Source organism: Camelina sativa, chromosome 8, assembly GCF_000633955.1.
Source record: "Camelina sativa cultivar DH55 chromosome 8, Cs, whole genome shotgun sequence".
Taxonomy (NCBI): domain Eukaryota; kingdom Viridiplantae; phylum Streptophyta; class Magnoliopsida; order Brassicales; family Brassicaceae; genus Camelina; species Camelina sativa.
Window position 1 is genome coordinate 653,091 of NC_025692.1, and position 15,181 is coordinate 668,271.

Genomic DNA, 15,181 nt, shown 5'->3' on the forward strand with positions numbered 1-15,181 from the left:
ATTTCAAATATAGTATATAAGTATATAACCCTCTCTTTTTTATATAGTATATAACTTTGATGGCATCTATATTCATTGTTGGAGTCACGATGCAATTTATCTTTCGTGTATAGCTGATTGTATATTGATGGTTATACTTTGCGGTCTCGTGATTGTGCGTTTGTAGTTATTAAATTGCATACGATGAGTCGATGAATAACGATAAAATAGAAGATAAAAAAATATTCAATATGGCTAGTCCACCATAGCAATTATTTAATTCTGAAGTGAACAGATACTTTGATAAAGCATGCCTTTACAGTTGACAAAAGAAAGCATATCCCTTAACAATTTGCAAATTACATTTATATATTAAAAAGGTACATTTTTAATATAATCACGATATATTTATATATAAATGTATGGTGGATAAAAATATCTAAACTTGAAACGATCAATGACGATGATTGACATTGATCATTTTGTGACACAATGGGAGATAAAGTCTGGAATTAAGTGTAACTTGTAAGAGAAAAACTAGAGAATGAGATATATATAATACAATAATAAAATGTATTATGTATAGTAGACAAAACGAGTAAGATTTGAGGCATCAAAAGAGAAAGAGACATGTCGACTGGTGGCAAGTGGGTATGTAGCACTATGTAACAACACAAACGTCAAAACATGTGCGAAAGCGTTTTTTGGTTCGCTTTTCTTTTTCAACAATCATCCCCACTTCACTTCACTTCGCAGTTTACACTCCTATCATCAGTATCTCCTCCACTTGTTTCGTGTTTTTCAAAATTAAATTTTAAATATCATGGGATAATACTATAATTGGCCTCCACTATCTTAAACGGGATTCGTATGATTATGCCCGTGACAGCTTACCAGAAGAATCTTGGTATTTTGATTAGAGCTAGGCTTTTCCTGATCACCTAATTCATAATTAGTCGAAACGTAAAGATTGGTTCCTCATATATTTAATTCCAGTAGCTAAATCAGGTCTCTGTGTTCTGAAAAGTATACCCAAACGGCTAAACCTTTCTTTTGTTTCGGCATGAGACATGTCGGCTATAAAATTAATTTTCGTTTTTTGGCAAAAGATAAAAATTTACACTAAGATTCTGTTTTTTACTTTTTACCTCAGAAAAGTACTAAATCGACATAGTAAATTGGCTTTCGAAAATTCGATTGGAATTCAAACCTAACTCCGTACGTTACGTTGTACACTACTGTCTTGCTACGACGGTCTCAATGATCAGGAGTCGTAAATCATAATATATTAGTACAATTAATGTTGAAAAACGTTACCATAAATATTAGAAAGCTAAAATGTTACTATAAGCTAGTTTCATTATGATACCGACACAATCTATCTGTCTCCTTGTCCTGACCTGTTGCAATCTTTAATGCTTTAAAAGTTTCACCCTATCTGTTGGAAACTTGGAATTCAACTTCTGCAATATTTTGATACGTTGTCAAACAAACGCATATCTATCTTTTAGAATCTTTCACTTGATTCACGTTTCAACTCCGTTCCAACAACACTCTTTGTTTAATTGAACCCTCAGCTCAAGAATCTATCTCCTCACTCACCATATTCTGCTATAGTTCTTTGATGAATCAAGAAGCTCTGAGCATCCCTTGTTCCAGCTAAATATAATGTGGTAAGTAATGAGTGCTAATACCAAATCCAAAATTAAATGATGGTATATAATATGCAATCGATTAATTAGATCCACCCACATTATATTATAGGGTTTGTCGATAAGAGTGTGCGTACTGTATTTGTAGAACAATTCTACAAAGCACAAAGTAAAATTTTATTTACAAACAAAAAAAAAGATAAGAGAAATATACAGAAAATGATTCTTTTTATTTGCACACATCAATTTTACATACATGTATATCAAATCAATATGGCGAATGAGAGATCGAGAGAGAGAGCATTTACATATACATGACGTCATGTTCGTACGTCATTTCACCGGCGAACAGTTACATTCCACCGTCACACACACATATTAAAAAAAAAAAAAAAAACGAAAAATAGATTTGTTTAGAATTTTTTTTTGAATTAACAGAACCGTCAAAACGAGATCAAATCAACCGTGGCGGATCTCGTCTTAGTCACCGGAGACTGAGGCAACCTCGCCGTGAAATTCGGAAAAGAACCGTCGTCATCAGAAGCTCTCACATCGTCCTCGAAATTGAGCGCGTAACTCAACGGATCATAACTAAAATCTCCAGGATAACTCTGGCTATGATGTCTCTGATGATGATGATGATGACAATTATAACCACAATGGTTGTTACGGCACGTAACCTTGATACGTGACTTCACGCGGCGGCACCGATCTCTTAGCTCTAGCTCCTGCGCGGTGGATTTGAGCCATTCGTAAGGAGATCTTGGAGTTCTTGGTCCTCCTCCTCCTCCGATCATCATCGCCTCTGGCTCAACCACAGCGTTTGCTCCTAAACAACAGATGGGAGATCTCATCCTGTGGTTAGTTCCTCTCGTCATCGTTGATCTTGCGGTCGAGGGAGAGCTGCATTCGTTGTACATTCTTCTTGATCTTGAAGAGAATATTTTCTTGAGGAGAAATTGTAAAGAAGAACAGAGGAAAATAAAATGGTTTCTTGAATTAGAAAAAAAAAAAAAAGAAAAGTGAGAGAAAGAGAATGAGTCTGAGAGGGAATAAATAGGAAAGAAAAAAGAAAGGAAGATAACAAAAATCCGTGGTTGATGCGTGGGCTTTGGGCCCGATCCGCGTGTTCTATGCCGTTTGTTTTGTACTTTTAAAAGAAATTTCCACAGGATAACTAAAAATTGCAACTTGTATAATATATAGTAAAAGTCTTACTAAATAGTATAGTGATAGTCTATGTGCTGCTGGTTGAGAAAGTTAGTACCAAAGTGGCCATTAACATATAAAAAAAAAAAAAAAAAAAAAAAAAANGAAACAAGGGTAGATTTTTGAGAATCGTGGTGGTCCTTCACCCAAAATATTGAGTGTAGCCTTCTTCATCTTGAGGTGTGTGTTGTAGAATGCAATATCTTTATATCCTAGGAGGCTAGAATCGTTCGGAGAAGTAGCCACAGAGTACTGAGCAGATTTTGGTGCGATTCTTTAACCCTAGAGTCAACTCTTAAAAGCTTCCTCTCAGAATGCTCCTTTCTTTGGATCTTTCAACTGTTTCTTTCCCTTTACAAGCGACCTCTTAATCTCTCATGTAGTTTTGAATAACAAATATAACCCTGACTTCTTTCACTCTTGTGTTTTAGACCCTGATATTGTTTTTTTTTTTTTTTAAATCTGAACGTGTTGACATGTTGTAGCCTTGTAGGGCAAATTAAACATTACCATTTTAACTTAGTTTCGTTTATAGTTTTTTTTTTTTACTGTGTTTCTTCTTGAAATTGAACATAACACACACACAAAATGAATTAAACTCGTGTCAAGATGAGGAAGATTCAAATATTTAGAAAATTCTGAAATAAAAGTTTCACAGAATCATGTATTCTCTTTTGTAAAATGAAAGAGGTGGATTTTTAGGCTAATGTTCATACTCTTGACATTTAAAAAAAAAATTGTATGTGGCCCATGTTGGCCCATTTCTAAGGGTAGGCCGTAATGATTTGGGTTCGGGTCCCATACCCAAATTTTTTTAAAAAATGTTTTTTTTTTTTTTAAACAATGTTCATAATTCCAAATAAACAATTGTTGCCTAATTTTGTTTTTTTTTGGTTTTTTTGCTGCAGACACCCTACATTGTTGTATACTGAGCAGAAGTAGATGATGCTTCCCCTATAACATGCAACAAAGGTTTTTTTTTTAGCGCATAGTACAAAACTTTGACGCAAATTAATAAATTATACAGTATGTTGTACACTTCAATATTATCGTTTCTTGGTGTTCTTCTATTGGCGAGCGGATGAGTTGAGGAATCTCCATGACTCCATCATGGTCTCCAGTTCCTTATTTGAAGTGGTCATTCATATTTAATTATTGGTATTTTTGTAACAGCACTTTATTATATATCATCGCATTTATGAACCGCATCAGGAATCTTTAAATATCAGTTTCGACTAATCTCTTCAAACGTCAATGATGAATGCAATTTATGGAGTATAGTTGGGTTGGTATGGGTCTGTCATCTGTGTATGTGTGTTACATTCTTTATCACTAATGTCTCTACGAACAATCTTTCTTGTGGGGTTTTAATATTTATTTTTAAATTATTGTTCTTTACAATACATTAAATTAGGTTCTTAAAACTTTTTTTTCTTCTAGATTTCCCCCATTTGTGATGAAAGCAAAGAAAAATGGTCCAACTTATATTCACAACAAAAAATTGAAGGAAGATATTTTAAAGGAAAGCCTCTACTATATTGAAAAGCTAACTGGTTAAATATAAACTACACTCATCCATTTTTGTTAATTCTAATTATATACTCTTTTTACTAGTAATCATTCTAGCCTAACATGTATGTTAAAGACTTCAAGTCTGGACTGCTCACTGCATGTATCCAGTGGAAATCAGGCCTTAGAATTTTAGTATATGCATAAGATGATACAAATGGGTACCAGTAATAAAGATCGATATTAACATGGTTAGAACAAACATTAGCTTGGGTGCAAATGGTTAAAACTAAAATTTCACAGTCACTTCTCTAAAATTGCTGCATATATTTAAAAACTTAATTAATAGAGGAGTCAATATTGATGTGATTAAAACTTTTACCCTCCAAAAAATAATACATTATTGGTAAATAACTTATATCAAATAATCAGGATTCCTGGAATTCATAGATAATACTAAGATATTCAAATGTCTCTTTTTTAGTTGATGGTAATTGATTAACCAAATCTACAAACAGATGTCGAGATAGAGAAGAAAAAATGGCAAATCAAAATAATATCATCATTATTGAAAGATATATATTATAGTATTGGATGCTAGTACTGCATCATTGCTACACCCACTTCATTAAAATGAAAATATCCTAGAGTAAAATAAGCATCTTATTCTTTGTAATGGGAATCCCAAACTTGCTCGAAAATAAATAAATAATCAGCAGTCTTTGCGCTTTAGTCTTTAGTAGTCTTTACCATTGGCGTCGAGCCATCAACACAAGATTTTTCATTAGAAAAAGACTTTAACACGTTTTATATACTCGCCAAAAGAAAACAATTTAACAAATACTTTGTTAAAGAAAAATGTAGAAACATCTCGCCACCATAACTCGTTTCCTCTAAATCAATGACCCAAAAGCAGATTTGGAACATATATACAGATTTTCTTTTAGTAACGAAAAAAAAAAACCCAAAGAAATTTGAATCGAGATGAAAGCAGTAGACTTTTGGATTGTAATAAGAAAGAATAATCACATGGCCACGACCAGACCATGACCATGACCATGTTAAATAAATCCAACATTCACTCTAATCCAGTGTCAGACATTGGATCACCAGCTTAACACTTTTGTCTATTGGATTGCTATGATGATAGGATAAGCCTGGACACGTGTGAGACGAAACTATACGTGTCATAGTAATGTGGACGAGGTGGTGTGAGTGTTGTAGCCTATTGCTTTATCACATTCTGTGTCCCGACCATACAAAATAACTGTTTTGTCCCTAACTCACCCAACACGACCTCCATGTGCCCCGCATTATTGTGATCTATACGACTATTTAAATTTATTTTTTTATTTCCTAGATTCGTTTAAAACTTTAAATTAACCGTTACAATCGTCGTACCATTATATATGTTTAATATAGTTTTTAACAATTTATCAAGTGATGTATGCAGTACTATTTTGTGTTACACAATATGGGTTCTGTTCTCGAGACCATTTTGCGAGTTTGTACTATCTTGATCACAAAATAGTCGCATCCACTTAAAAAACACGACAGTTTGTTTTTGCTAATTTATCAGCATATTCATTTTTCTTCATTCGGCAAATTTTTTTCTCAGATCGAACTTTTAATAAAAAGAGAAGTTCAGTCCTTAATCATCTTAACCAAATTTAGGAGATGTGTTAGATTAATCGCTTTTCCATCTAGTAGATCAACCAAGATTCGTACATCACCCTAAATTTGGACTTCTATAAAACCAAGTCCAAAACCAACATTTAACTATATTCTTCAACGAATCTCACTTAAGCTTCTCATAACCCTTTTACTAGTATATGCTTTAATGGCTATAAAAATGCTTTGATATATTCTTTTCTTAGAAATGTATCATCTTTTGAGCAATGTGAATAAATAGTATATTGAATTTGTTTTTGAGCTAGGAACAAAAGCAGCTTAAGATTTGATATGATTCCTAGTAGTTGCTTTCAAAGCTTCTTTAAACGTTAATCAGAATTTTGGAAAATACTTTAGTACCTAAGCAATAATTCAAAAACATTTTCCATTAATTCTTTTCTTTTTTTGTTGTATTCTTGTATAAACCGTAAACATAATTTTAACACTTGTGAAAAACGTAAAATGTGGATTAATCAAGAAGATGGAACAAGCTTAATAAAAAATAGCTCACTGGTTTAGAGACTTGATGTTATATAACGTAATTATCATAACCACCATACATTAGCATCCACTTAATTTCAACTTAACTTGTAGATATCAATTTGCCAGATTCAGTTTGGGCAAAGTTTACAATTATATCTAACCGTAAAGCGCTCAACTTCTATCCAAACCGTGTTTATAAAGTTAATTTTGGCTGGTAATCTTCTTTTAATTCTATACACCTAAAAATGATATTTTACACTTACACCATAATAAACAATCTGCCATCTTTTGCGGTTGAGATTGCAATGGGACAAAATATATAGTACTATGATTGAGTTATGGTCAAATTCTTTATATATGCAGAGAAATGAAAAAAAAAATGTATCTTTATGGTAGCATATGTTCTAGTTACATCCAAGTAGTGTTCCATGATTCCATCAATTTGTATAGGGACTTTTTAGGTCAAATATGAAGCATTGTTGCATGAATCTCCTCCACCGTAACAACTTTATACTAAATTCTAGATTCCTTGTGGTTGTTACCTTGCTTTTAATCCCAAACAAGAGTTTGGCTACTCACCAGTAGGTTTGAGGTGAAAAGTTGTTGGAATATGTTAATTTGTTACTTGCAAAATTATAAAATCACATGCTGATGAACTTTCTCCCTCGTTGTTTTTGCTTGATTAACCATTTATATCTGCTTTTTGTGTTTCAAATACATTTCACTCACTCATCATAATACGAAATGTTGAAAGGGCTACTACGAACTGACGATTAGTATTGGCTACTAAAGAACTAGCTATGTCAAGTTCTCTCTCTTTGCCCCTATTATTGTTTTGTAGTGAATTGTTATTTTCCTCTTCCAACATATTAAACCATCTTGAATTCTTGAAAAGACACAAACCAGTTTACATATAAAAAAAAGAAAAGACACAAACCAGCAAACCTAGCTACTATACGATGGTATCAGTTAGATTAGATCATAGATGCATGTAACTATATATATTCACCTTCATGTTATTTATAAGGTTTCTATATTGATGTTGCTGGGTCATCAGCAACTACTTTTAGATATTAGCGACTAATATTGGTGAACAAAAAAGAAAAACATCAACTAATTAATATTAGCGATATTTGTTTAAAGCAACTAAAATTTGATGTTAAGATATATATAGACCAAAGGCACTTCTCAGACAAACAAACAAACAAACAAGATCAATACAGAGTGCTAAATTTTGATAAATGAAAGTATTAGCTTTAAATATCTGCTAGTACAAAATCTAAAATTACACAAAGTTTCGTAAATCATCAAATTATTATAATTAAATTTGCATATTATATTCAAAACCATGTTGGGATTTACATTTACTTATAAAAATCTTCATGTCTTATTTATTTTCAAGACTTTTGAATATATGGTTTTACGTTGTCAAAAAAAAAAAAAAACAAAAAAAGAATATATGGTTTTACTTTAATTCACTAAACAAAGTAATAGTGACCTGTATTAACCATTTGTTACAATAACCTTGACAGTAATATATATACACTATACATAGTTTGCTTTATTTGTAAATCTCAATTAGTATAGAGCCTAAATTTACACAAATGTTGTTAGATGTTTAAATCGATACCGTTACAAAAAAAAGTAAAAACCATTGGACTGTGACGACAATATAAACCATTGGAAATCACAAATCCGGCTCTTGGCAAAACAACAGGCAAAATGTGCATTTAAACGTAATACTAATAAAATAGTATAATCTATCTTTCCACAAAGAGCTGACATCTTTCTTAGTCCATAATACGTGGCAGCTTTTTCTAAACTGCCCACAAAAGCTTTCCTTCTTGATTTCTCAATCTCAGCCGTTGGTTCCGAACCCGATTCCTTTCGAAACTGCAAAACCGCCTCTACCCGAAATATATATATATATATTATAAATTAAAAAAATAAAAAAGAGAGAAAAAAGACCCAAAAATATTTAAGTTTGCTTAACCATGGTTAAGTTTTGACTAAACCCATACCTAAATAACGAAAATGGTCAAAATCTTTGCAAATATTTACAATAAATGCCATTGAACAAGCTTTTGCTATAAATTTGGTTCCTGAGACTCGCTAGGTTTGCCGAACCAACCTCTCTTAGGCACTTTCTTAAGAGCTCTCTCTCTTCTACTACCTTCAAAATCCTTCTTCTTCTTCTTCTTCTTCAATCTGAAGACTCTTTTTTTTCTTCTCTAAATTTGACTTTCTCAAAAAAAAAAAAAAAAAACACNACACCATGGTGACTACATCGTCACGGACCAAGTCAAACGGACCGGTGCTTCGTTCGCAATCACCGGGAGGTCGATTTTGCGGTAGTTACTCTAGAGCCGTTCCGTCGTCTTCATCCTCAGCTTTCGCCTCATCTACGAGTTCCAGCTTCTCATCACCGTCGTCAGCTTTTTTCAGCAATCATCATCACGACAAAAACAACCACCGATCTGCGTCGCCGACTCGTGTGAATCTCTACACAGCTCAGCCGATGATGTCTCAGTCGTTTCGTTATTCTCTAGATAGCAGATCTATATCACCAACGAACCACCGATCGATCTCCGTTTCGAAGAATCAGGCGCCGAAGATGTCAGAGTCGTCGAGGAGGAGGTGTATGTGTTCTCCGACGACTCATCCCGGATCTTTCAGATGTAGTTTACACAAGAACGTGGCGAATCCTCACGGTCAAGGCACGGCTTCGTATACGACGAACGGATTGAATATGCGACGATCTGCGATGACTAATTCGCTGGTGAGAATCGGTGGTGTTGAAGGAGAGTGGGTGAGGAGAGCTTTGACTACTTTGATTCGACCTTCTTCTCATCATTTGAAAAGACGAGCTGCGTATCAGCCTCGTCCTAGTCGTCTCTCAACCATGGCGAAAGCTGATTGATCTGATTTCTCAGATTTTTTCAGGTTTGCTTGATTTTGTTCTTCTTCTCTCTGAATTAGTAGATCTGGCGGCGAGGAAGTCTTTGTTCTGAAAGCTATCGGAGATTTGGAATCTGGAGGCGAGAGATCTGAATCTCTCTACGATCTTTTTTGTAAAACGGAAGAAAAAAGGAAACACACACCATCATAATTTTTTACTTGTTGTTGGGTGAAAAGATGCGATAATGCATTGTACATACTTCTCGTTTTTTTTTTTTTGCTGTTGGTCTCTCTCTTTCTCTTCTAAACAAACCCCCAAAAACAAAAACAAAAAAATGTGTTCGGAGTCTTTTCTCTAAATTAACACGTAAAAAATGGAAAAATCAAAAGAATTGAATCCGATTGAATTTTGCATAAGAACAAAATGAGATTTTCTCGTTTTCTCTCATATATATCCATTGTGGTGTCTGTCTGTGTTCATCAGATTTGCGTTTTTTGATGCGTGTTCCGTCAAGTCAACGTTCGTGTTTGCCGTTGACCGTCGACGTTTCTTCCGTTTAGGAGCGTTACGTTAAGTTTCGAGGTATCCGTTGTTGTTCGTCGTGTCAGGTATGTTCTTTTCGTTTTCTTTATTTTTGTGTAATTTGCTTATGTTTTTCTCGTAATTATTTTTTTTAGTGTGAGCATTATGATTTTGTGTTTTTTTTTTGCAGGTTGCGTTTATTGATGGAGTTTGAAGAACTTGACTAACCGGAACATGAAAATTGAGGAGAGAGAGATAAACGGGGAAAATAAATACAGAAAATTACAAAGACGTGGAAAAGGTCTTTACATTTTGATTTTTGGACATAAAAATATACAAATACAAGTTTTGAATCGTATATACAGAAAATAAATGTGTGAATGCATGACTGAAGACAATATTGACATAAGATGGAAATGTTAAAAATCAGGTAAAATGGAAAAAGAGTGATTTGGTAAAAGAGAGAATGGTGACTGACCAAATTACAAAACGACTGAACATGGAACATAATTAGAGGAGTAGATATGGAAACTACATATATGAAATTGGTAATCTTTGGATTCATGAACAGGTAAAATTGGAATGTTTGAAAGAGAAAAAAAAATGGTAAGAGGTGAAATGCAAAGATACGGTTTCCTGATCTGGAAGATTGTACTACTACTATTTTCGATCATATTCCTCTGCGTCCAGGAATATTGCTATTTTAAATCATTTATTAAAAACTACGTTGATATATAGTTTGTATTCAATAAAATTGATTCAATTTTGTTCATAAAAAAAATGTATATTGCATGAAAACTCTTTTTGAGGTACGTTTCCCGTTTCCGAAATAAGTCACAGAAACACGATTCTTAAAAATCTCTGTTTAGAAATATGATGAAAATTTTGTTTCTATTTTGGAAACGCGACGGAATTTTTTTTTTATAATTTCAAAATTTAATGAATAAATAATTTGAAAATATAAGTATTCATGATACATATAATGAAAAAATATAATATAATTAATATTTCTATTTTGAATTTGTGTTGTTTCAGATTTTTTTTAATATGGTTTTTATGTTTGGGGACTTATTATATCTATATATATATATATATATTTCCTACATGATATATCTGTATAGATATATATATATACGTTTCCTACATATTTCTATCACTTAATTTTTGAAAAAAAATAAACGTTTCGTTTCTGGGTATCCGTTTCCGTTTCCATACAACCTAGAAAAAAACAATACTTATGATGGAAAAATAAAGGAAGAAAAAAAATTACTTGCTGCCAGAAGATTTGCAAACATTTTCGTAACAATCATATTGTTTTTTTTTTTTTTTTGTTCAACAACAATCATATTGTTTAAGTTTCGACTCATTTTCGTAACATTTTTTTGAGGAAATTTATTTAAGAATCTTTGACGTATTAAGTTTAAAAATTGCAATTCATTCAAAAACTATGTAAATTTGGTGATGGATGACCTGACCTGACCCACATTGTAATATGTCGTACGTGAAGCAATTGAGTTTTTATTTGTTTAATTAGCACTTTTCTATTGTTAGAAAAGGTCGGCTAGTTGATGACTAGAGAATCGTTGGCGACCACAAACTTCGACCGGACTTATGATCCTTTCTGATTTGACGAATACCTTCGGGTTATGATCGGTTTAACTTCGTTCTGCTTCCGTCTGTTACTACGATCATTTGGAATTAACCAAGTGAACAACCTTCATGTCATGTGGCATACTCTATACTTCCGCATAATGTTCCTCCTTCGTCTGTTGATTATATTTGGCGTTTCTCAAAATGGGACGAGAAGACTCTCAGACGATTAGGTTTAACCGTTTAAGTGTAGAATATAACGGTCCTTTGTTTAGTTTTCTAATGTCATACGTAGGATCTTTTTTTTTTATAAAGATTTTATATGTTTAATTATGACTCGTCTCCACCTAAACTTCTTAAAATGTCTGAACAAGTTGGAAGTTTAATATGGCAGATAAGAAAATATTGTAAATTTGAGAATGGTAGTTGAAAAAAAATATGAATTGTCATATATTGAATATTACAGTGACATCATCGGCCGACTAATTACTACTAATATTTTGTTTATGTAAATTTTATAAGAGGCAAAAGCAATAAATTGTACCTAAAAATAAGATGAAGAAAATAGTGAAATATAAAGATCCTTCAATTTATAATGAGGAAAAAGTGGAATAAAAGATGGGATACACGTCTTCCTTACCTGGAAGAGTATATGCTACCATCATATTGTTAAATTAATGATTTATTAAATTACTTTTCCATTATACTGATATTATTCTTTTCGTAAATTTGGTTTCAATTCATAGTGACATCATAAGAGGTCGGCTGACTACTTGCCTAATATAATTGTTTGGTTGTAACATTCATATATATAAAGAGATATACATGTTTAATAGTAATACTGTATATATTCATGATGATTATTATCACAAATTTGTTTGCAAGACGTAGAACAATGAATGTGTATCAAAAAGACAAGATTTACGCGTGAAAGCGGATTTAGGTGAGGTGGAAACCAAACTCATTAAGATTTGATAACACAAATAATAGAATAAAGTAGGGACGCATCTTCCACAATTATGGAAGATATTGTTTAAGAGGTTGTAATTAAACTAAGATTTCCATCTGATTTAGAATGATTCTTAAATTTTTACAGAATGGCTTGTACCATAATTAAATAGATTTGCAGAGATACGTAGCAGTAGTATTAATTAATACACCCATCTTGTTGGCTCATAATTAATTGAGTTTTAAAAATGATCCTCTAAGCGTTACTTCTGACTTCAAATCTCGTGTCGACCCTTATAACGAAGAGAAGACGTGCTTATTTTTAAATGGCTTCTCTCGTAAACACCCTTCAGGAGAATTAAAAAGTGATACTATTAAATTGGTGTTTAACCGTGAATGATGATATTAAATTAATCAATTAATTAAATCTTTAACATTCATTTTGTGAGTTGAGGTCAGACAAAATGACGAAAGTGAGTGTATTTTGCGTGGCGGATTGGAAATTCCTGAAAAAGACTCTCAAGATAGGATTGCTTGTGTCCTAAGCGTGGGAGATCAACCAACTTGATCATTCTTTTCTTTATTATCTCCAACTTCATTATATTTCTTCTTTTCCTTTCCATTATTTTTGTTTTCTTCTGAACCTTTTTTATAAATTCCAAGTTCCAAATTAAAGTTCTTATATGTTTACTTCCACGATACCTCCATGATAAAGCATAAACTGAAACTAATTCTTGATCAGTTTATAAGGATAACACTTGTCCGGATTCATCAGATTTGAACCTTGGATATCAATTGTTAGTTTGTTACCATCGTGCATGGTAATGTTTTTCGTATGTTAGTATGTACTACGAGCCAGATTTGACAATTATGTACTTGTCAGAATTTGAACACTCCACATGTTACTTTGTTGTATATAGTTTATTTGATAATCTTTACAAAAAAAAAATTAGCTTCTAAATTTTTTAAAAGATTAAATATAGTGACAGTCTCATAGCTCAAAGCTCTCTCTATCTGGCTGGCATTCCTGTGGGGCGACGACAAGTCGGATATTGTTGTTCAATCGATCACTATAACTATAGAGCGTGTAACACCAAAACAGCTCGTTTATAATCTATATTTACTATTAGTTTGTTAATATCACACTAGTCACTAGATGAATTCTCTCAAGTCTTCCACACTCTAATCACACGTAATTGTTGTACTCTTGCTCTTCTGACACGTATGCGAGGTTAAAGCTTGTTTCGTATGTCAAACCGACTTTGTTAAAGGGGATGACTATGGACTAAGGACCATATGCTATATTAATTACTTTATTATAGTATCAAATATCTTTTCCTCCAAAACCGACCTATTGCGTTGTCCCTTTTCCTTTGGCTTGTAACTATAGAATTTCTAACGAAATCTTCTCTTTGAAGTTTTGGTTAACTATAGAACGGACAACACAAGAAGGCTTGACAGGCAAGTTTAGGATTTTGGTTTCAAGTCCATTAAATACGTTTATTCAATGTGGTAAAGTAATTTCTCAAAAAAAAAAAAAGTACAGTATAAAGGGAATTCAAGTGTCCTTGTATTTATATTGTAGGGTAAATATGTTTGGTTCCATGTTCAAACGGTTTATTTGCTTGTTAAAAAAAATCGTCCTACAAAATATAGTGGCAAAAAATCATGTATATAATTTCTCATTCTGATTAGTAGGAAAATAATCATTGAACTATTATTATTTTAATCTATATAAAAATCAGCTCTCTAATGCATTATGATTATTTTTATTTTTTGTTTCCAATCGTTTATTTCTGGTCAACTCTCAGTTGAGAATCCATTTTTCCGGCAACGATCCAGTCTTTGATGGTTTCTAAGTTGATAGTATCAATTTGGTTTATTCTTTATTCCGAAATAAATAAAAATTTGAAGGATGGTCAACAACGGCAGTTCAATGATCGAGGGGGAGACCTAAATATTTGAAAAAAAACTTTCTGTTGTTCAACACGACAACACCTCACTTCAAATGTGACATCTTAGCTATATATAGCAAAATTAAAAGATAGAGAGAGACGCAGGCACATGATGCTCTTCAATATGATTAATTGTCATCAACCGTTTTAGTAATTATGACTACTCTATTAAATGCAAGAGGCAGGGCTCATGTCTTTGCTCTCTCACCTGCATAACTGCATTACTGTATAGCTGTAGTAAATAAAACTGATGACTTTTTAACTTTGATGAATTCTCAGCTACAGTAGTTTTTAAGATCGAGCCTGGTGATGAAAAAAATACAATGTACGGATTCCTTTGCATTTCGGCTTTTGATATAAAAATCAACACATTACGTTTTTGAATCGAAATCAAAAGATTACTAGTTGGTGAAGATTGTATCATGTGTTGACTTTTTTATAAACAAACCTATATCTAAGCACGTTAGCTGAGTGTATTATGACTTTTATAGTTTACAACTATATTTCAATCACTACCGCTAAGTTCTATAACCAGACTGTATCCGTTAAACTTTTTTTTCTTTCTTTTGCATAAACAACGTTAACTACATCATTAATTTTAAAACGAATAAAAAACTATCCGTTAAAGAAAGTGATTACCAATTAAGACAGCAGTTGAGATAGGAAAACGAGACATGAGTGATGAGTCTGGCCTACACGCTTTCCTTAAGATGAGTAATTAACTCTTCTAACTTTAGGCTTTAGCAAGAGAAGAGCCAATGCTC

At 32.6% G+C, this 15,181-nt stretch overlaps 2 protein-coding genes across 2 annotated transcripts; one reads left to right on the plus strand and one right to left on the minus strand.

Annotated features, from left to right (window-relative positions):
- Window positions 1,841-2,675, minus strand: LOC104705373. Its single transcript, XM_010421361.2, has one exon. It carries the CDS (start codon window positions 2,549-2,551, stop codon window positions 2,075-2,077), a length of 477 nt encoding a protein of 158 aa, XP_010419663.1. The 5' UTR covers window positions 2,552-2,675; the 3' UTR covers window positions 1,841-2,074.
- Window positions 8,605-9,692, plus strand: LOC104705374 (putative protein TPRXL). Its single transcript, XM_010421362.2, has one exon. The coding sequence runs from the start codon at window positions 8,779-8,781 to the stop codon at window positions 9,421-9,423; it is 645 nt and encodes a 214-aa protein (XP_010419664.1). The 5' UTR covers window positions 8,605-8,778; the 3' UTR covers window positions 9,424-9,692.